At 33.8% G+C, this 22,732-nt stretch overlaps 1 protein-coding gene and 1 long non-coding RNA gene across 6 annotated transcripts in view; both read left to right on the forward strand.

Moving 5' to 3' along the window:
- Nucleotides 1-22,732, forward strand: part of LOC115444875 (PDZ and LIM domain protein Zasp) — a 56,813-nt gene that overhangs the window by 18,539 nt on the left and 15,542 nt on the right. For all 5 annotated transcript variants that reach the window (XM_030170835.2, XM_030170836.2, XM_030170837.2 and 2 more), the window contains 2 exons: nt 12,371-12,475; nt 22,489-22,640. In XM_030170835.2, coding sequence (XP_030026695.2) covers nt 12,371-12,475; nt 22,489-22,640 — 257 coding nt within the window. Of the gene's footprint in view, nt 1-12,370; nt 12,476-22,488; nt 22,641-22,732 lie in introns of those variants that run through there.
- Nucleotides 15,660-17,772, forward strand: LOC119190680. Its single transcript, XR_005113055.1, has 4 exons — nt 15,660-15,691; nt 15,788-15,791; nt 16,850-16,852; nt 17,438-17,772. It is a non-coding gene; the product is annotated as an uncharacterized LOC119190680 (long non-coding RNA).

The raw sequence follows: 22,732 nt of genomic DNA on the forward strand, positions 1-22,732 counted from the left end.
TGATAATTTTAGGTGGAGATGCGTGGAAACAACAATTTGAATGGCATTTTTAAACAGCGTTTACCCTACAAAGTATCTCACACCAATGTCCTTATGAAAATTGTCTTGCTTTCTTTATTATGATTTCGTTACGCAATCAGCCAAAACAGCACAACCTTGTATTCTTCTAGAAATGTGTTACTTAATGGGTTTTCTTGGTCTAAGCATTTATCGAAGCGATTTGTGGTATCGAAATTCATCTGTTAAATCAGCACCAAATTTGGTTGAACTATAAAACAGTTATTTCAAATATTGTTGTGAGTAAAAATGGGGGCGGAGTGGGGTTATTACGCTACCTCTTTCTTTCGCACGCATCGTTATGGCCGATGCCAATCGGTGACGTCACATTTTGCCATTAATGTTTTCAATAGCTACACTTCAGTAGCTACCGTTCCACTAAATTAAAAAAATTCGGATTTTGAAAATTGTTTTTCCGCTAGAATTTAAAGGACAACCTTTTTTAAAAAGTGTTTTATTATAAATAGTCAACTACCCAACTATCCAGTTATTGTATCGGGTTTATAGGTAAATAATTACCTGTAGATATATCAATTGTCGAGGATAGCATGAAGAGTTAAATAGGTATTAATCAGCGATTTCAAAAATAACATAAGTTTGAAGTGTTTAAATAAAATTATAATAAAAAGATCGCAAGAAAATTTGCAGGCGTCGACCTCTACAAGCGATATTTACCACGTAGAACATTACCCGTCTTCTTCAAATTTTGCAGCATACTGGATTGCGCCGAATCGTATATGTATAGAATTATGGCCGTTACTGTAAACGCACCTGGAAGTTTTTGTGCAATATATTGCTAAAAGAACTTACTAGTCTAAACTTAGCATAAGATTGTGGTAGCGAGTCTTGTTCATACGAAGGCAATATATTTTTAAACATTTGAATTAACTGTCTCTATAAGATCAGTATTCTATACAATGAATAATGTTCCAAAGGCGCCATATTGAAGTCAGCTTTTAACACTTCAGTACAGCAGCCGCGAATGTTTGTGAGTTGCGACACGACGGAGCATGGCACTCGGCCTGCACAGACCGTACTCTGATCTGGCATGTAATTATAAGTGTTTGTCAACTACCAATATGTAAGACACATAGTATTTTGTCGTGCAAAAAACTGCCTCGCAGCCTGCATCTTGCGAAGCGCGAGGTATTTTAAAACGACTATAATTTATGTTTTAATATATCGATTTTTGAGCTATCAGGAGCTCGACCTCGCAAGGCCGCAGCTGCGTAAACTCATTGCTGATTATGTGTGTGTGAGTGTGTGTCTGTGTGTTTTGTAATTACGGCGATGACATCAGGTTCGTCATTTGTAAACACTTTACATACTTACACTATTAATAAGATAGTTTTAAATGAAACAACTAACACAACCCGTAGGAATATTGTTATCACGTTCCATTTACCTAGGCCTGTTATTTTTACCTCCTATGTGATGAACAGAACATTTTAACGGCATAATTGTGTGGTCTAGTATGTTTATATTGTGTAATGACTCCCACATACCCCTCATTAGTTCCCGCTACGTTTCTTCATACGATAGGTAGTCAGGTATGCGACTTTGTTCAATGACTCTTCTTATGTTTACGCGAATGTCAGACATTAAGGTGGTAGCTCAAGGTCCATTTTCATACATTTTGTTTCGGCTTTAATCTGGGTAACTAAACAAGTATTGGCAAGTAAAGAATTTAAATTCACGTCTAGTTAGTGATTAGTTCTCGCAGTTGAAAGAAAAATGTAAAAATAATTAGTAATCATGGATATTTCTGCCTTTAAAATTTCGTCATATTAAATTTTAAAGGCCGAAATATCCATGATTATTAATTATTTTTACGTTTTTCTTTCAACTGCGAGAACTAATCACTAACTAGACGTGAATTTAAATTCTTTACTTGCCAATACTTGTTTAGTTACCCAGATTAAAGCCGAAACAAAATGTATGAAAATGGACCTTGAGGTATCGCCTTAAAACTAAATTATTTTTCTGATTTTATATTTTAATTTTCTCACGAAGTTTCGAAGAACGCCGGGGAACCAAGGTCAGTCAATGGTATCATTCATATCTAATGTACATATCTAACAAGTTAATTCAAATTTCTATTAGTTGCTATATTGATATTTTTTAAACTTGCCGCGTTTCTACAATTTAGTTTCATCTAAGCCTGAGTCCAGACAACAAATCGGTTGTAAATATTACTTAAGTGGTTTCAAATATTTACTTCAGCTATGCAAATAGGTACTTACCTATTTAAATACTCTCGAAAGCATGGACGTAAAGGTAATATAGGATCAATCAGCACTATGACTGTAGAAATTTGAGCCGAGACAATAATTGATAAATATCGATTACTCTACAAGAATTATGTACTTACTTACTAGGTAGATACATACTTACGTGAAAAATAATATTATTTTACCGATTAGGTAAAAATAAAAACTGGTTAATGGTAGGTACCCATTATGCATTACAGAATCAAACGGGCACCATAAAAAGCAATAAAAAATAATACAATAGATTTTTTACAAATATTACTTACATTCATAAATATCGTACATAAGCTTCAAGTAGGACGGCAGTAAGTGTAGAATTTTGAAGATTTTTATGTTAAAAGGTAATACTACAGCCTTAAAAAAATAACATTTATTCACCTAAATACCTTGGTAAGCGTTTTTGTAACCGGTAATGCACGCGGTTTTTCGTTGTTACTCACCTGCTGACGTCATCGATTAACGCATGACTAACATTCCAATAACTTTTTTAACGACATAGTAGATACGATAAGCTATAACAATTATAATAAGTAGGGACATGATTAGGTGCAATTTAAAAAGCCCGAAATATGCGTGATAATATGCATGAAAAACTTTAGATAATGCAATATCAATTGGACCGAGTTATGCCAAAATGTACCAACTACTTTTAAACAACATTTGTAGATTGTTATTTGCTTCAGGTAGATTTTACTATATATAATATATTGTGTGGATTAGTTCACACATACTTTATGGGTCAGATAAGTAAACATTTCACCCTATATCATCACATTTGGATTAATTGCGCGTTAAATATTAATAACTTAAGTTTGTATAATTTGTGGGTTGGTACATTTTGATATAATTGGGTCCTATTCCTGAAAATAAACTAAATAAGTATTAGGTTTTTTACTTAAAGTCGGTAACTATACAATTTGCGAAACCAAAAAAAGATTCCAGTAATCCATAAGCAAACATGCTTTTTTGTTTAACAGCGTGGAGACCTAAAAATGGTCCTCAGGTAAAATACTCACATAAAATGTCACGCATTAAATTTTGAGATAAGTTGGTCATACATTTTGTATTTCACTTATTGTTAGTTATCTGAATGAAAAGTAGTAATATAATATAGCATAATATATCAAATATATGTATACACCACCCATGGTTTTAAGCATAATATGCAGAAAATGGCGAAACTGAACAATATATACTTATTAATATAATCCGGTCTCTAATAATAAGAATTATAAATGCTAAAGTAAGTCTGTCGATGAAACATCATTTGTTTTTTTTTATCAACGACAAATTGTACAATGGATTTTCAGTGTGAATGTAAGTTGGTGTCTGATTATGATAAAATTAATGCAGATAGCTTAACCCTATGAAACAACAATCAGTTTTAGACAGTACAAAGTATAGGCAAGCCGAACCCTAACAAATCGAACGAACACATGCATTAACGTACGTACACATGCATTATTAACATTGATTTTTTAACGTAAGAAACTATTTCAACCAGCACGAACAAAAAATACTGATGTAGATATTTGTTATTTACGCGTAGTGTATAAAATTGTTCCTGTAGGACGATTTCAAGTCTTCAGATTACAGATTTTAATGACATAATATTATCTATTTGCCGCTTTATAAAAGATACTTAATACGTATAAGTTCTAAACGTCATTTTGAAAGGCAATTCATGTAAAATACCATAAAAACTAAAAGGAATGTAAATGTATAAACTCCGAAAATGGTATACCTACCCAGATGGTCAAACATAAGAATAAAAAATCTTTAATACGTTTTAAACTATACTCTTTATTTAAATGAAGATTTGCGGAAAAAAGCTAGTTCAAACATAAGTTTTTACATTTGTGAGAACTTATAACATTACTTCCAATCTGTCTGCAGTCTGCACTCACATCAGATTTCTCATAAATTCCTTCGTTAAGCACCGATTGTCCAATTTCAGATTGTAAAAAACGATAAGCAACCCGGGGCGGAGGTCTGTCTTCTTATTGTGTAAATACCTTTTTACTTTCATATGATATTAAATATTTATACAAGGAGTCAGTTTCGAAAGCACCAGTTTTATAATTTGCACTTTAGTACGAATTACAGTTAATATCTCTTATTGTTGTAATAGGTACTATGCGGCATAAGTATATCTATATACATACTTAATTGAACATTTACTTTATAATGTAAGTAATAAAATCGTGGACCATCCGTGATCGTTGGCGTATGGTTATACTGAAAATATGAAAAGCCACTTACGGGCCTCAAAAAAATATTTAAATAAGCTTTCGTCAGACAGCGGAAGGAGAGGGGATGGCGGAGCGACGCTACGCTTACGCGCTCGACTCTATGTGAAGACGGGCGCCGAGCCCGACGGCTCTATGTCGCATGCTATACTTACTTATTACTTATATTTTAACTAGTGCATTACCACTGTTCACGTCCCGCCAGCGCCGCCTTGCCGCCCCACCCCGTCCGCTTTTAAGTGTCGTAACTGCTGCAATAAAAAAAAAATAAAGTAACAGAGCATTGTTAATTCCATTAAAATCGTTGTACAAAAACTACAAGGTATTCAATGTTTATATCAATTAGAAATCTTATATCACATATTATATAAAATGATAAACATATATTTACTTAAGTACTCACATCTCCTATATTATACTAATCATAACTACAAATATTTAAATGCGAAAGTTTGTGATATGGTTGACCTATTTACTTATTATACCTATAATATGCTCCCGTAGGAATACTTAAGTATTTGATTTTTCGTAAATCCCGACCTATGAGATTTAACAGTTTTCGTTATATTTCAGTCAATTTATATTAAACCGTAGTGTACTTTAACTTTAACCTTCCTCAAGAATTGAGCTGTCTTTTAGTTAAAAACTACAAAAACCGTTCAGTAGATTCTGAGAAAATCGATCACATACAGACAGACAGCTTTTGGGGACTTAGTTTTATAATATTACTAGCTTTTGCCCGCGGCTCCGCCCGCGTTATAAAGTTTTTCAGGCTAAAGTTTTCCGTTATAAAAGTAGTAGTTTCCCGGGAGCCTCTCAAACTGTCTCCATACCAAATTTCATCTTAATACGTTGGGTAGTTTTTGAGTTTAACACGTTCAGGCAGACAGATGCAGCGGGGGACTTTTGTTTTATAATATATTTTTTAGAACTTTTTAAGAGGAATAATCCCGTCATACATCATTGTTGCATAACTTTAATCGTTTACGCAGCGCACGCAACGGAAGCTCTCAAAACTAATATTTTTTCCCCGTTTTTGCAACATGTTTCATTACTGCTCCACTCCGATTGGTCATAGCGTGATGATATATAGCCTATAGCACTCCAGGAACAAAGGGCTATCCAACACAAAAAGATTTTTTCAGTTCGAACCGGTAGTTCCTGAGATTAGTCATTACTGCTCCGCTCCTATTGGTCATAGCGTGATGATATATAGCCTATAGCACTACACTAATAAAGAGCTATCCAACACAAAAATATTTTTTCAGTTCGAACCGGTAGTTCCTGAGATTAGTCATTACTGCTCCGATCCTGTTGGTCACAGCGTGATGATATATAGCCTATAGCACTCCACGAACAAAGGGCTATCCAACACAAAAAGAATTTTTCAGTTTGGACCGGTAGTTCCTGAGATTAGCCATTACTGCCCCGCTCCTATTGGGTATAGCGTGATGATATATAGCCTATAGCACTCCACGAACAAAGGGCTATCCAACGCAAAAAGAATTTTTCAATTTGGACTGGTAGTTCCTGAGATTAGCGCGTTCAAACAAACAAACAAACAAACTCTTCAGCTTTATATAATAGTATAGATGTACTTATAGATAGATAGATGCTAGATACTTACAATTAAAAAGTAAACGAAGTTGCGGGTATAACTCATAAACATACGATAATTAATAAAACTGTTTAATAATAAAATATAAGTAACTACTTACGTGTAAGTACCTTAAAGCACATTAAATGCGACTGTTAGTAAGGAAGAAGAATAATTTATCTTATAAGTAGGTACTTACACAACATTCCTAAGATAAGATAATCCATGTAAATGACTTTCAATCACGAACGAACAAAGACTTCGAGATGACATCGTGTCCATGCCATCACAAACAATAGAATACCTAAAGCTAAATAGGTAAGTAATACAGAATTGTGCCGGCACGTTATCGCCAGTCATTTAAAGTAAGCAACCATAATATTTATTATGTAGATATACTTACCAATCCTTTATTGGAAACTTAAATTATGTGTATCTATTGCTAAAAAAACAATCTCAAAAACTAATAAGTTTAATCCAAAGAATATTATGATTGGAATTTATACAGTACCTATAATATGAAATGAGAAATTATAAAATCTAAAGCAATGTGATCTTTCCAATTCATGTTTTTATGTTTATTTGCACTTTTTATATTTGTTTGGAATTGGTGCGTAATTAAAATTGAACATTGTTTTTGTATATTTATGTTGCTTAGTTGGTAATATAATAAGTAAGTAAGTACTTATTATAAATGCGAGAGTTAGTGAATATGCCGCACGGATTTGTATGAAATTTGGTACACACATAGACCATGCACTTTAATTATACATAGGCTAGGAACCCCTGGCAACTTGCTTACGTTGGAAATCATATTATTTATCTGATTTTTTAAAGTAATGGCACCGTCGAATAGATGACGATTTGTATTAAATAGATGTAGAGATTAAGGGATTTTTGTAGCGGGATTTTTTTTTAACGTGGGCCAAGCTACAAGCACTATCAAGTAGATACCTATATCATTACTATTTTGTATCCCGTTGCATGGGTTTAACTCACTGGATATTATACTTACTTGATTATTATTATGTAAATCGATGAAAGAGCACAATATACCATGCAAAAATTACACTTTCTACTCTTCAGGTCGTAGGAAAAGGTCAATAGCTGTTCATTCATCAGTGTGTACACAAATGTATGAAGTACATGTTGTAGTTGTTATAATACTTATGAAATTAATGGATAATAGTTGCTAATACTTTTATATTTAGTATTTATTGTATTAAAATTATAATACTAATTGTTTAGGTAGGTAAGGTGGGTTAGGGTAAGATCGGACGCTTTTTAAGGTGCTAAACAAAGTTCATGAAATATTTTTTTACCAGAATTCTGTAGAAATAATATCTACTTATAATTAGTCATTATCTTGGCTATAAGTTATTAAATATAAATACTAAATGAATAAAATATGTATATATTTTTAATTTCTTTAAAATGAATCAAGAATATAAGTATAATAACTACTTAAGTAGGTAATATTTTACGACACTTTAAAATGGTAAGTTAATACTTACTTATCATACTATTAGAATTTGCGGGATGAAATATAATTTGGACTACTCTCTATAACCGTCCATATTAAGGGGATTCTAAAGTCTAAAGAGGTGTATAATCCTACTATAGCAGTCATTTATTATTTTCGAATGAGAAGTAGAACTGTAAGTACTACGCAAAGCGCCATCTATTTAAAAAACTTGATTAATGTTTTAAAAATGTACCATAGGGACATTTTACTAGGATAAAAAAAATAGCCTATGTGTTAATCCGGGACATAGTTAACCCGTGGGCAAAATTTTATCCAAATCCGATCAGTTTTTCTCCGTTTATTACGAACAAACATCTAAACATTTTCACAAATTTACCCATTTATAATATTAGTGAGAAGTAAGATATTCGAAGAAATAGTACGTACGCATGTTAATAAATAACAAATCCACAAAATAAGTTAAGTAAGTATACACAACAGCAATTTTTTTTTATTTAATACTGTGTTGACACGTCTTCGTATAACTCAGTACTTATTTATAACCTATGAAATAAATTTGTATTTGCATTTTATAAGGCAAAGTCAGATTATTTAAATCTATTCTTTAACGATTTAAAATTTATGATGATAAACGATCTTTTGAGTATAAATTAGTTAACAGGCTAAATACCCTTTCGCAGTAAGCATTACCTATTTATAAAATAAAAGATTTCGTTTTTAAATTTTTCAAGTCATGTCGCTGGTATTTACTAAGAGGCCCATGAGTAGGTACCGAACGAGTTTTGCGATTGCGCGCTGGATTTCCTAGAAATCCCAGGCGAGCCAAAAATATTTGTGATCTTAATTATTAAGTAAGTATTTAGTCGAAGCTCGGACTCAGGTAGTCGCCGAGTCGGTGGTGTGATAATCCGTGCCTCGGAAAGCACATAAAACCGTTGGTCCTGAGCCTGATATTTCTCCGGTCACGTCGGATTGCCGTCTCACCGGATTATTGGAGTGAATTATGATACAGGGAGTGCAGCTGTGTATTGCGCACACACTTGTGCACTACAATACGTGTATCTCCTACGTACTTACCTGGCTGATTTCCATTGCGATTGGCCAATGTGACCGAAATTCAGCTAAGAGGGATTCATTTATTCAAAATACTGGCTTATTATTTTATTTAAATTAATTTTATTAGGTTTATACTATCGTTATCGAAATTACCTATCATTCTATCTATCAATATCTACCATTGCGATGGTAGGTTACTTACTACTAAAAGCATAGAATATAAAGTATCTAACTTACTAAATAAGTATTACTTACAAAGGTACAAAATACTTGCCTTGTAGCGATTGCTTAGGCCAGTACTTACCTAAATCCTACTGCCAAAAATAAAATAACTAGAATAACTAAAATAATAAGAATTACACTGACGTTACGACTTTTTAATCACTAGTTTAATGTAATAAAGCCTAAGCTTAAGCTTTATTACATTAAACTAGTGATTAAAAAGTCGTGCTTTATTTTTCAGTACTATCTTAGATAGTACTGAATTTGAGTGTTTGTAAACAAACGTGATATACTTACAGGTAATTGAGCTACATAGTCTAAATTATAGAAGTAAATATGGAAAAAAATCTAAGCAGTCAAATTATAATTAAGTAATAACGTTTGACATTACCCAGTAACTGAGGTTTCGCACTTATTTAGGGCTCACATATCCCGGTTTCACTGTACTTACTTACTGCTAAAAATGCAAATTTGGTCGCGGCAAATTGAACTAACCGTGCGCCCCCATCAACCGTATTTACTCAAAATTAATAAAATATATTATATGAGTTAGAAAATAAATTAAACATAATATTTCTACAATAAGTAATATATTAACTTTGGAAATTAACATTTTTATAATTTAAAAATTGTTAACTGCGTGCATCTCTTCCTAATTACATACTCAAAATACAAATAATTTTAATTTACAACCAATAATTTAAAATTTTCAAAAAAACTTAAAATTGTTTTTACAGAAATTATTCGTAATTCCTTGCACATTCCCGGCGTAACTCTTGCAACGAAAATGTATGGAACGAATGCTCGAGGCCGTTTGCTTGGGGGAGGGTCTCAAACCGCAATTTTAAAAACTGTTTTATTTGTTTAGTGTTACTTTAACGTTGCTATTAAAATTTGTAAAATAACTAAAACAAATTCTCTGCGCATTACGTCATCCCTGCTGTGGATTGGTGCCACCGCACTGGTCCCGTTACTCGTCAGGGGTAAGATCGGATGCCTAGACAAATTTTAAAACCAAACCTCTCTACTAAAACTATTATAAGACATTTGTAACTATGATATTCTAACATTTCGAGTTGTAAATTGCGACTAAAATCCGAACATACTTCTTCTATAGACTCTAGAATCACCTTAATATAATTAATATAAGTAATATTTATGAAGGTCCGATCTTTTCCGCAAATTTCTAAAACTTATGTGTAGCATTTTAAAGCCTCGTAAATCATTACTTAATTGTATTAAAGTTATAAAAAAAATTACGCGATTTAGTATTTTTAATACTCTATAAATCAGTGTTTCCCAGCCTTTCTAGGCCATGCTCCATCTTTACATTTCTAAAATTTTTATGACCCCCATACGTAATTGTTAACATTTAAAAATTGTTTTGTTCCCTTAAGAAATATAAATGATAAATTTTAAGAAGAAATCCCTGTGATATTGTTATCAAAACATCGCAAGCAAAGTTTTAAAACATATAAGTACTTACTTAATGAAAAACTGAAAATTGGGAAATTCCACGTTGGGAAACACTGCTATAAACTATAATAAATTTAATGATTAATTATCATAATTTCTAAAGAATTTGGCTAAAAAATCATGTAGTCAAACACTATTTTACACCTTAAAAAAGTGTCCGATTTTACCCCAACGCACCTTACACTCAGCGGCCTTTCACTGATGTCTTTAGGTACTTATCTACAGCATTCGATTTTGATCAAAGATAAAATAGATCGCAAGTGGTTCAATACTCGCAGTGTGATGACTACAGCCAGCGAGCATCGACCGAGAGAAAATAAATTTCTAATTGGGTCAATTAAATGCCAAGTTGCAGAAGCATAATAATCAAAGGGCGCTTTATTTTAGATTAAGACAATGTCAACGTACTTACCAAAAATTTTTGTAATTGTAATAAGTGAGTACTTAAAGGATAATGAGATAAGTATCTATGTAAGTACTTGCTTATTTGACTTGCAACACCATTAAAACATTCGAAATATATGGAACATGGATCGGTTTTAAAAGAAATGGATCTTAAATTGCAAAAAAAATACTTCATTTGCACACCATTTTTTTATAACTGTATTAGAGTTACTCAAGTAAATTAAAACTGAAAATTCATGTCAATATTTTATTGTCTCCTATTGAAATGAAACACGTTAATATGTTATACAAACTCTCTGCTTGACCGTTTACATGTCTCTGATTATTGAAAGCTTTGTCCCCATAACTTCGCCTTTATAAAGGACCCGATGAAGTCCACGGCATAAAGCATATGGCCCTAATGATTTTTCGATTTCCGCTTATGCTATTCTTAAGTAAAACAATATTAAGAAAGTACTTACCTATTTCCTAAGTTCGATACCGAGACTGAGGTAGTTTTTGATTGAGTATTTTATATTTCCGTACCATAAAGCGTTAAGCACGTTGACCAGCGGGTTGAAAACATAGTAGAGTCGAGTCTCTAGCGCTATATATAACCTATGCTGACATACAAACCAAAACCTCGCGGTGTCCTTCTTCGGTGCATTCCCCTTCTTACACGATGCCACTTAGCAACCCATCTAAAATTATGCAGGGCACAAAAGTCCCCATAAACCAAAGGACGCCCTCGGCGTTTATGGCAGTATGACCTATGCAGTCTTTACGAATTCCGCCCTTATCCCATTTTAAAGTGGTGGAGTTGTAAGTATGTAATGCTGCTGTAAGCTTGATAAGGTGTACTACACCTTATCAAGCATATTGCAGAGGTGTTTCGGCTTATATTTTTACGTTACTACCTGATACATATCCCCTTGGAGAAATCCAACCCCAGGTAAATTGTCGTGTTAAAAAAATTCACACAAAATGTTTCTCGAACTGGGAATCCAACAACTGGTTCACGTTTATATACGATGCCGCGATACTAAGAAGCAGATTAAAGATTTCTCATTTTTATACTTAATACTTATATACGTACCATGCTTTTTGAAATTTAAGCCCAGAACTAATGTGATGTTTCAATACTAAGTATATCATATGTTTTCAGGAAATTATTTAAAAAACATCCGATACTGGAAAAAGGGGATTTTTAATATTAACTTCTGGTTTTCTATAAGAACACACAATCCATTTAAAATATGTAATCAATTTTTAAGTAAAACAATTCATATTGTTAAATAAACTGTTTATTTATCAATAAATCCATTTGGTTAACTACATTCATAGTTGTCGATAGCTAAATCCCCTTCTCAAAGAAAAAAAAATTGAGGTAGCATTAATTCTAGGCAAAAAAAAAATCACATTTATGTAGATCACATAGAAATCCAATTGACCCAATCATGAATAAAATCCAAATCTAACATTTTCCTCGTTGTCCACTTTACGTGAAATGGCCCTTACAAGAGTATATCATTTCGAGGCAGACTATTAATTATGTTGATTTTCTCCTCCACAGATGGCACAGTTGATAACTGTGCGATTAGACAAAGCCGGCCAGCAGCCTCTGGGATTTAGGCTACAGGGAGGCAAAGACTTCGGCACACCTCTCGTCGTTCAAAAGGTCAGTTTAGATTAATGCCAATAGCTTAGCGTAATTGGGGCGACACTTATAGGGGAACGGCAAAATATGTACCTAAATAAAATCATACATTTTTTTTTACTTCTCTTGCACTTATCAGTAAACGGGGCGGGCACCCGTAAAGCTAGTTTAGTATATGGTATAAGTAAACCTTTTTTAACTTTTACATACATCCGATAGGCGTAAAGTAAGTATCAGTACAGGAGGTGCGGCGTGGCAGGTTCTGGGTTCTTGGGATTGGATTCATTCGATAGTGTTAACTTCAGTCAAGCAATCAGTCGTAAAAACTAGACCACAATGTATGTGCAATATGCTTGGAAAAGTGGGTTGTGACCTCACATTGATCTGGGACAAGGACAGGTGGAAGCACATAAAGATAATGGATAAAAATATTATACTAACCCCGTATTATAAAATACTGTCTTACTGTTGGGCACGGACCTTTTCTACTACTGAGAGGGTTTAGGCCTTAGTCCGCCAAGCTGGTTTAGTGCTGGTTAGCAGATCTCACATACCTTTGAGAAGTCAGAGGTTTATAACTTGCGGACCTTCTCCTCGGTAGTTCGTTCCATTCTCAACTTTTCACTAGGCACTTAGGAAGGGCATATTGTCATGAAATAAAAAAATATAGATACCTTCCTATAAGAGCAGTTCAAGTAAAATGTATATTATACTTATTATAAGACCCAATGAGGTTTTGTTTGTAGAAATATTTTAAAACCATGTTCGCTTTGCACAAACTTCCTTGTAAGTATATAATTTCAGTTATTATTAATACAGTATACATGGCAATTTTATTTTATTAAGCTTAATATTATTATGTACAGAAGATTACACCAAGAGCACTGTCAAACACGACTGAACCGTCTGAATGTCAACGATTCATTCATACAATGAGAAGTGAAAACGTTTTAACCGCATGATTAAAGAATAGAGATAAAATTAGTCTAACCTAGTTGCAAATATAAAAGTTAATGAACCCGCACGTGCCTATCTACTTGGAACAGTAGGTACTTATACCTATATATTGTGGTGCACACTTACATTAATATTTGATACCTATAGAGTATAGGCAGCTCCTTGGCAAGTATAGTAGGTATTTTTTGACACAATTCGCATGTGTGAATTATTTCTTTCCTGCTTTGGATATAATACGTACCGAACATATAATATGTACATAACATGTATTGTGCCGAATGACAACTTCCCCACTAGTTAACGGTACTTTTTTTCTAATTTAATAATACCGGTTTACAATATATACAATGAATGGCCATCGAGTTTATCGTGCATAACAATTATTAGGTTTACTTAATAGTAAACCTAATAATTATGCATAATTGCATAGTTACTGAAATAAATATATATACCCTACATAGGTATGTTATTCCCGATTTTACGTCAGTGATTATTTCTCAATATTTTCCAATAAGCATATTTCTTTGTGTGTTTTTAAATGATTGTGAAAACTAGAGGCATTTAATCCATCCACCTTACATCGAGTTGTTTAAGCCAGAATAATGCCAAGTTTAGACAAGTTGCAGCAATATTTGGCGTAAGAATTTCCAGTTGCGATTACTCTAGCAGCAATATTAATTCATCAGTGGTCAGCTTTGTGCATGCTTGAAGTAATACTTAGTATCTTTATTAATAAAAAAAAAATTCATGTCGAATTGATAACCTCCTCCTTTTTTTTGAAGTCGGTTAAAAAAGGGATGTGTAGTGTCTCCATGGCTACGCAACCTATTGGTGAATGACTGTTTGAAAGATATGAAAGAAAGTGAGTGCGGGCTGAGAATTAATAAGTTGTCACTCAATTGTCAGCTCTGTGCTGATGATCCAGTAATTCTTATATCATCGAAAGTTACGGGGTTTGAAATTGACGTTAGCTAGAAAATATTCAAAAAGGTACTACTGGCTGTCTATAGAGGAGTATTATTGCCTACTCTGAGCTATTGCAGTAGAAGCTGGATATGGCAGAAAAAGCATTAAAACAAAAATTTAAGAATTGGAAATGAGAGCGTAGAGAAGTATATATGAATGATTATGAATGATAAATTGCAAAATAATGTCGCAGTAGTATTGGATTGGTGAAATGAAAGAAGTTAATATCCACAATATAAAATGGCATGCTTAAAGAGGGTGGGCGTTCGGAGAGTTTGGATGTAAGAGACTGATAAATGGGCGAATGTGAAAGGAAGATCCTGTAGGGATCGACCGCACAGAACCTTCGGGTGACAAATATCTGAAATTATTGGTAAAGCCCCGTCAAAATTCCCTAATAAGAATAATACATGAGAAATAGGAATACATGCGAAGATTGATGAAAGTGGGAGAAAAAAGAATCAAGCAAAGTGGCAATCCGTAGTCTCGGACTACCCTTGTAGTGTAGTTGAGTAATACTATGTATGTATGTATGTTATATGTACTTCTACATAAAATCAAATACATCATACAGTGCAGTCATATTCTGTGCTATGATGAAACTAAACTGCAGCAACAGCTAAATGCTGCGGTAACATATCGGGGATTGAATATAATGTCAAGACAGATGTATCTGGTATAATTATTGCAAATTCATGTTGTTTTACCTACGGTAGCTGAACCTTATCTGATCGATCGGGATCGATACTGATGCCAAAAATGCAATTAGTAAAATTTTTGTCTGTCTGTCTGTCTGTCTGTATAACCGTTATAGAAACAAAAACTACTCGACGGATTTTAACGAAACTTGGTACAATTATTTTTCATACTCCTGTGCTGGTTATAGTATACTTTTCATCACGCTACAATTAATAGGAGCAGAGCAATGAAGGGAAATGTTGGGAAAACGGGAGAAGTTACTCCATTTTTTAAGCTTCCGTCGCGTGTGCAGCCTTAATGGTTAAAGCTACACAGAAATCATGTATGACGGAAATGTTCTCCTTAAAATTATGTAAAAAATATCCCACGACAGCATATGTCTATCTTTTATGGTTGACTCACAATAACACGTGTAACTCCCGATAGCTTAGCAGTTCGAAGCTTTCTCATTATATTTGTCTACTATTACGTTTATAACACTCTCAGTCATCCCTAATTAAAAAAGTTAACATTATTAAATATTCCATAAAAGAATCATAGAAATCGGTATAGAAACACCAATGTTATACATGAAATACGCTAATAATAAGCCATCACGCGTGAATACTGAATCATGTTATAAGGATTATTTTTGTATATATATAAGGTCGCGAACGCACAGGCAGGCGGCTTGCTTGGCACCTAGAGGCTAGCGAATCACGTAGCGAGTAGCTTCGTAAAAGGAACATTCTCGAACGTTCGCGACCGGCTCCATTTTTGAAGTCCGAAATCCACACGGGCGAAGCTGCGGGCGGAAGCTAGTACGAAATAAATACGTATATAGGTCTATAGCTAACAAGATAAAAGTCTGCCATGTTTATAATTTACAAATCAGATCAAATGAAATTAACTTATTGTTGTGAACACAATTGACTAGGTCGAGATATCTACGTAGCTTTCAACCGAAGACATTGGACAATTAGATATACTTACTTAATTAAAATAAACAAAATGTGATACTCCCCAGAAGGCGTTGTCGTTGTTTCCGGGCGTCCTAATTTCAAAACAAATCCCTGCCAGTACGTGACTCATATTATGTTCCATTATCCATATAAACGACACAACTCGAATAAGTAGTTGCGTAACCAACTGTTAGTGCCCGGCAAGCTCTGTGTGATTCCGGTTAAAGAGTGAAACTGGTACTAACTGGTCAGCCGACTACGTATTGTATAAGCAAAAATCCTACCACCATCCTACTATGAGTAAATGGCTTGACGAAAAAAAAAATAAAACAATGATCTGCTTATAAGACTGGCTAAGGTTTTAATGTTAGTGTTTACCTCTTTTTAGGTATTAATCTTAATATGGTAATTTATTTTTATCTACCTTGTTTTAGGCACGCATAGGTAATTTTAAAAATGTCAAAATAAGTAGGTAGGTACGTGCGTAAAATATATATTATGTACATAAACATGTACCTACTTATTATATTTTCTTAAATATGTAATATTTTATATCTAATTTGTCGGGAAGCTGCAGTTTGCCTTTGTCGTCGGTAGATATTTTATTTCCGAATGCAATAAAATTATGCTTACCAACTTAATCTCTTCTCTACTTATAATAAATTTGTAGAGAGGTCAATTCTGTACATGAAATATATTTCCAAAATAACTATCAGGGGGTGATTAGGGATCGATACTGATGCCAAAAATGCATACATACATACATAACATCACGCATTTATTCCCGAAGAGGTATGCAGAGGCGCAACTAGGGTACCCACTTTTCGCCAAGTATGTTCCGTCCCATGATGTGATAGGGGCGAGTCTATCGCCATATCGGGCACAAATTCCAGACTCCGGGCTGATACTGAGCAGAAAAACCCAAATATCACTTTGCCCGACCCGGGATTCGAACCCAGGACCTCAGAGCGCTATTGTACCGGACATGCAATACAACTACGCCACCGAGGCAGGCCAAAAATGCAATTAGTAAAATTTTTGTCTGTCTGTCTATCTGTCTGTCTGTATAACCGTTATAGAAACAATAACTGCTCGACGGATTTTAACAAAATTTGGTACAATTATTTTTCATACTTCTGAGCTGGTTATAGTATACTTTTCATCACGCTACAATTAATAGGGACAGAGCAGTGAAGGGAAATGTTGGGAAAACGGGAGAAGTTACTCCATTTTTTAAGCTTCCGTCGCGTGTGCAACCTTAATGGTTAAGCTACACAAAAATCATGTAGGATGGAAATGTTCTCCTTAAAATTATATAAAAAATATGCCACGACAGCATATGTCTATCTTTTATGGTTGACTCACAATAACACGTGTAACTCCCGATAGCTTAGCAGTTCGAAGCTTATAACACTCTCAGACGCTGACGGAGTCGCGGGCACAGCTATTAACAATAATATTGTGCGGTTCCGTATTGCGATATTTTCAACAGTATTGTAGATTGACATATTAAATTTCCTTACTAAAATACGAAAGTTAAGCTGTCTGTTACATCAAAACCACTGAACCGTGAGGAAGGACATAGGCTACTTTTCTTTACGAAAAACGACGGAAACGCGGACGAAGTCGCGGACAACAGCTATGCTATATAAAATACCGCAATCGTCATAGGTTGGCCTATAATATTAGAAGAGTTCCTTCGATTTCACCAGGATCCCATCATCAGACCCTGACCGGACAATCGGACCACCTGCATACCACCATACATTAAAAAAACATCCCGACAAATTGAGCACCTCCTCCATTTTTGAAGGCCGAAATCCACGCGGGCGAAGCTGCGGGCGGAAGCTAGTAGATTTATAATTTTCAATCTAAATTTATTACGTATCTAGTTTTTAAATAATTTCCTTTTAAAAAATTCTTTACCTCTGGGGCCTTATTCTCTATCCTGGGACCTTATTCTCTATCCCGCATGTTATTTTGACAGTGCGTAACAAGCACGTAACACAACGCATCATGTTTAGGACTATAGAAATTTGGCTTAGAGAATACCATTCCACGCACATTTCTCGAAGATAACAGGACACGGCCGCGTTACGCGTTTACACTATCTTACAGAATAAGGGCCCTGCACGTTATTTTAACAGTGCGTAACAAGCACGTAACACAACGCATCACGTTTAGGACTATCGAAATTTGGCTTACAGAATACCATTCCACGCACATTTCTCGAAGATAACATGACACGGCCGCGTTACGCGTTTACACTATCATACAGAATAAGGGCCCTGGTCATCTTAAACACGTATCGTGACTCTAAATGTAGGTATTATGTAAAGGTGCATAAGTAATTATTATTTAATATCTTAGTCATGTGCCCGATAGAATTTCCTACCTTCACATTGACGGCTGAAAGGCTAATTCACTTGGCGATTTTTTTTGCGACACTAAGTTTCATACATAATTAAAATCAGCACTTTTTCTGTGTTTTTTTTAACCTAGTTAATAATTTTCGAAAAACAAATATCGCTTAAATCAATAAGCCTTTCAACCGTCGATATGTATAATATGTGAGAAAAAAATTAAAGTCTAAGGAGATATTTCTTTCTGTTCACCCACGTTATGTAAGGGATTCGTGTGCAAGATTATAAATGATATTCATCCATCCTGCGACATGACACCAGTAAAATGTATAGGCTAATGGCTAAGGCTAAAGTGTTTGTTTTCGAGATTTGATTCAAATTCACAAATAACCATGAATTGGAAAGAACATTGAAATATTTGTATTTCACTGATTCCTTATTAACCTATGTATAAAGTTATAAAGTAGTTTATTTCTTTTCCGTTAAAATGTTTTATATGCCTGTTTTTTTAATGCAACGAAAAGAATAAATCTCATCTTGACTGATTTTGGGGAATTTCCTGCTGCATTTTCAAAGTTCAAAATCCTACACCAATGAAATTATAAGTAATGGGACCAATTAAAAACTACACAAAATGCAAAGCAAAAATAATAATTTAAATCAGACCACGAGGTTAAAGAATTATCGATATGATGAAAAAATAATACGGTAACATGAGACTTGAGTCAGCTTGTCTTGTTGAAGTCGGATAAAAAAGAAAACAACCCCTGTATGTATAATATCCTGGATAAAACTTGTCCTTCAATTCGCGTTGTTGTTCGAGTTCCATTCTGTAATGAATAGGAAACAATAATAAAGCTTAATATGGTGCGTGGCACGGTCGGGGTCGCATAAAATGTCTTGTATTTTTGTTCCCTTATATGGTATACGCGTGCGGCGCCAACGACAGACCGTGGTTAACCATGTATGTATATAGTATAAAAAGATAGTGCATTTTGTTAATATACAAATATACACAGCCTATACGGTTAGATCCCACTCCACAGTGATAGTAGCACTACTAAAGTTTATTTACGCATATTGCCTTTAGGTCTGGTTTTGCCGACCAGCAATCGGCCGCATGTCTACTCTTTCTGAGTTCCCTCTCCCGTTACAGAAAGAGACACGCAAAATCTTGCCTTATTTAGAAATTCGATCAAGGACGTAACACCCTATAGTCCATAATACATATTCTCTACTAGACCAATGAGGCAAATGGCATACATTACCCACCTGATAAACATAACAAATCTATTAATTTATGATACAAAATAAATAGGTATGCGAACCTATAATTAACAATATTACCTATGTATCTATATCATTTTCCGGTGAATACATTTTTTCTGGCCAAAAATCTCAAAACCGGTCTGTCATCGTTTCGTTCTTGTAAATGTAATGAGGTAAACTCGGTACTTTCTTTTACAATTGTATTGCTTATTTTAAACGTAAAGATAGGTACTCAAAACCCCACATGTATCCTTTTGGACAGTTGTAATTCACAAAGATCCACAAAAAGTTTAAACATACTTTTTTAGTTGTTTTTTTAATTTTAACCATATTTACTTCCTTCAGTAATCTCTACTCTTTTATTAACCCGCTAATTGACTTTCATTACAAAATAATATTCGCCGTAGATGTAGCTGTGATGTGTGCACAACTATTTTTGTAACCGTCTTAATATCGTTCTTATGCCAAAGTCATTAGAGAAAGTGTTATTTATAGATTGTGTTGTGTAATTTTCTGGATTTTTACATTAAAATTGCACCTTGAGCTTTCAACAGATACCCACCTACCTACGTAACTTTAATCTCCTTCAGAAAACATGTTACATAATTTTATCATTTATGAATCGGTATTCGGTATTTACCTCTTGACTATTTCTTTTGTCAAACTTCATATTTTGATATGCAAAAAGAAAAAAAAATACATACTGTTTTAAGTGCCCGATAAACGCTTTTCTACAATATCTATTGCAAATAACATTGTATACAGTATACTACCACATAGGTACTACCATGCGACACAATTTTTTTTACTTGGTTTTGTTCTTGTATTTTCTACGCACCGTTGCGGAATTCTTTTTATTATTTTTTTAATACGTGAAGCAAATCTTTGCATCTTTTTTTTTACCAAAATTACGTGCCTGTATATTTATCATGATTAATAATTCATAATTAGAAAAGGACGGTTAAAAAAATGCATATGTGTACCAATAAATTACATTTGACAGTCATATTTCGACCACTGGACTATGTGTAGGTATAATCATTTATGTTACTTTGTGAACGTAGTTTGTTTATTGTTTTATTTATATTAAATAATATCGTTATCCCATTATAAGTTTGTTTTAAGAAAGGTATTTTATGGTTAACATGTAAGTATTATTAGACGTTGCTTATCATGTGTCCATTTAGTTAAGAATGCAAAAAGTTGTGTTTTTCATCCAGGCGAGGCGAGCGATGATCTCATGCTGACGTCACCGCAGCTTCCTTCCGCTCCCAGCGTTTTGCTTGTAGTCTTGCGTTCTATTTTGTATTTATTTCTCTCTAGTATTCTATAACTAAATGTGTTGAACTGATATATAAATGAACTGACACAGTTAACCAGTTTTGGTAAAAAAGTAATTGGATTAGAAATTAATAATTACGATTACAAAATTTAATTGGGATTATGATTAGAAATTACTGCAAAAAGCTATCGTAAAAGTCCATTTACTATACGTATTAATATTTTTTTTTAATTGTAATGGATTAACAATTATATTTTGATAATACTAAATGGCAATTGAATATTTTTTGAATACGGTTACTCATGTTGTTGGGTAGATGAATTAAATAAGACTTTCAATACATACTTTTTTATTTAAATTAGATTTTAAGACAACTCTCTTTTCAATCATGAATAAACGTGGAATAAATTCACAAAACTAATCATGAAAGTGCGATTGCCGATTACTAATTAGTGCAATCTCCATTAACGATTGTAATTGAAATGAATATTAAATCGGATTACATGTAATCCTAGTTACTAATCTAATTACAAAAGTTATCAATTATATCCTACGCTACGCTACGTAAACGAAAAATTAAGAAATAAGAAAACAACTTATATTTTTTTAAATAAACTGTTATAAAAGTATGAAGGATGATGGAGTACCAATAAATATCGGATTTATGGCATATTCGTGACACTGAAAATATCTTATTTTAGCTTAATGAAATAAAAGCCAAAGTTTCCATTTTCCATATACAAAATACTTATATCTAAAATCAATATCAATCACAATGACTCATTATGATATCATATCAATATGTATAATAAACAGCTAAGTACTTATCACGTCTGATGTTATAAGTATCTACCAGTGAAAGATAAACTTTGCCTTATTTAAACCTAATTATCAATCAGTACGCAGAGATCTTCTTAGAAAATATCATCAGTAAATACCTACAATCATACTTAGACCGTGTATCAGATACATTATAATTATATTCATAATAAACGAAAATCAAGAATGAGGATCCAGTCCATAAATTATGTCAGAAGATTTTAATTATTTTTTTACCCCTCCCTCCGTCGTTGTCATAGAATTTATGACGTAGATAGTTACATTTATGGGACTCCCCGCCTTTCCTCGATGCGACATCATATATTTTGCAATTTTACACCCAGAACTAATGAAAAATCAGGTCCAAAGTGAAGGATTACTTTTTACGATTTGTTCTGAACAGAGACCCTGTCCACTGTGTTTCAGCGAATGACTTACTGCGTGTCAGTATGTTCCAACAAAACAAAATATACTTACTTTATATACTTAGTTAGAGATAGAATATTATTTGATTTTCTTGGTTTATAGTTAATATTTTAGGTGTGAATACTTTAGATTTTAACAAGGTACTTATATAAATTACATTGCTACTTTTTAAATAGTAAATTTACTAAAACCAAATTATTGGTTGCTAAATTTCAATCATGGTACCCATTTAAGAATTACTTAATAGTGTTAACTTTTAAGGCCTATGCAGATGGCGTACGTTGTATTTAAATATGGTATTTATGTTGTCAGGTAAATGGCGGCAGCGCTGCGGAGCGCGCAGGCTTGCAGGCGGGGGACGCGCTCATCCGCGTCAACACCACGGAAGTGTACGCGCTGCGCCACCAAGAGGCACAAGATGCCATCCGGGCTTCAGGACCCACCTTGGAACTGACAGTCCAACGGTAATAAATTATTATCATAGGCGTGTATAGAGGGGAACGCGAGCGGTCCCTGCCCCCCTACCCCCGGAATGGCGTGGCGCCCACCCATAGTG

This window comes from Manduca sexta, chromosome 26 (genome assembly GCF_014839805.1).
Source record: "Manduca sexta isolate Smith_Timp_Sample1 chromosome 26, JHU_Msex_v1.0, whole genome shotgun sequence".
NCBI classification, from domain to species: domain Eukaryota; kingdom Metazoa; phylum Arthropoda; class Insecta; order Lepidoptera; family Sphingidae; genus Manduca; species Manduca sexta.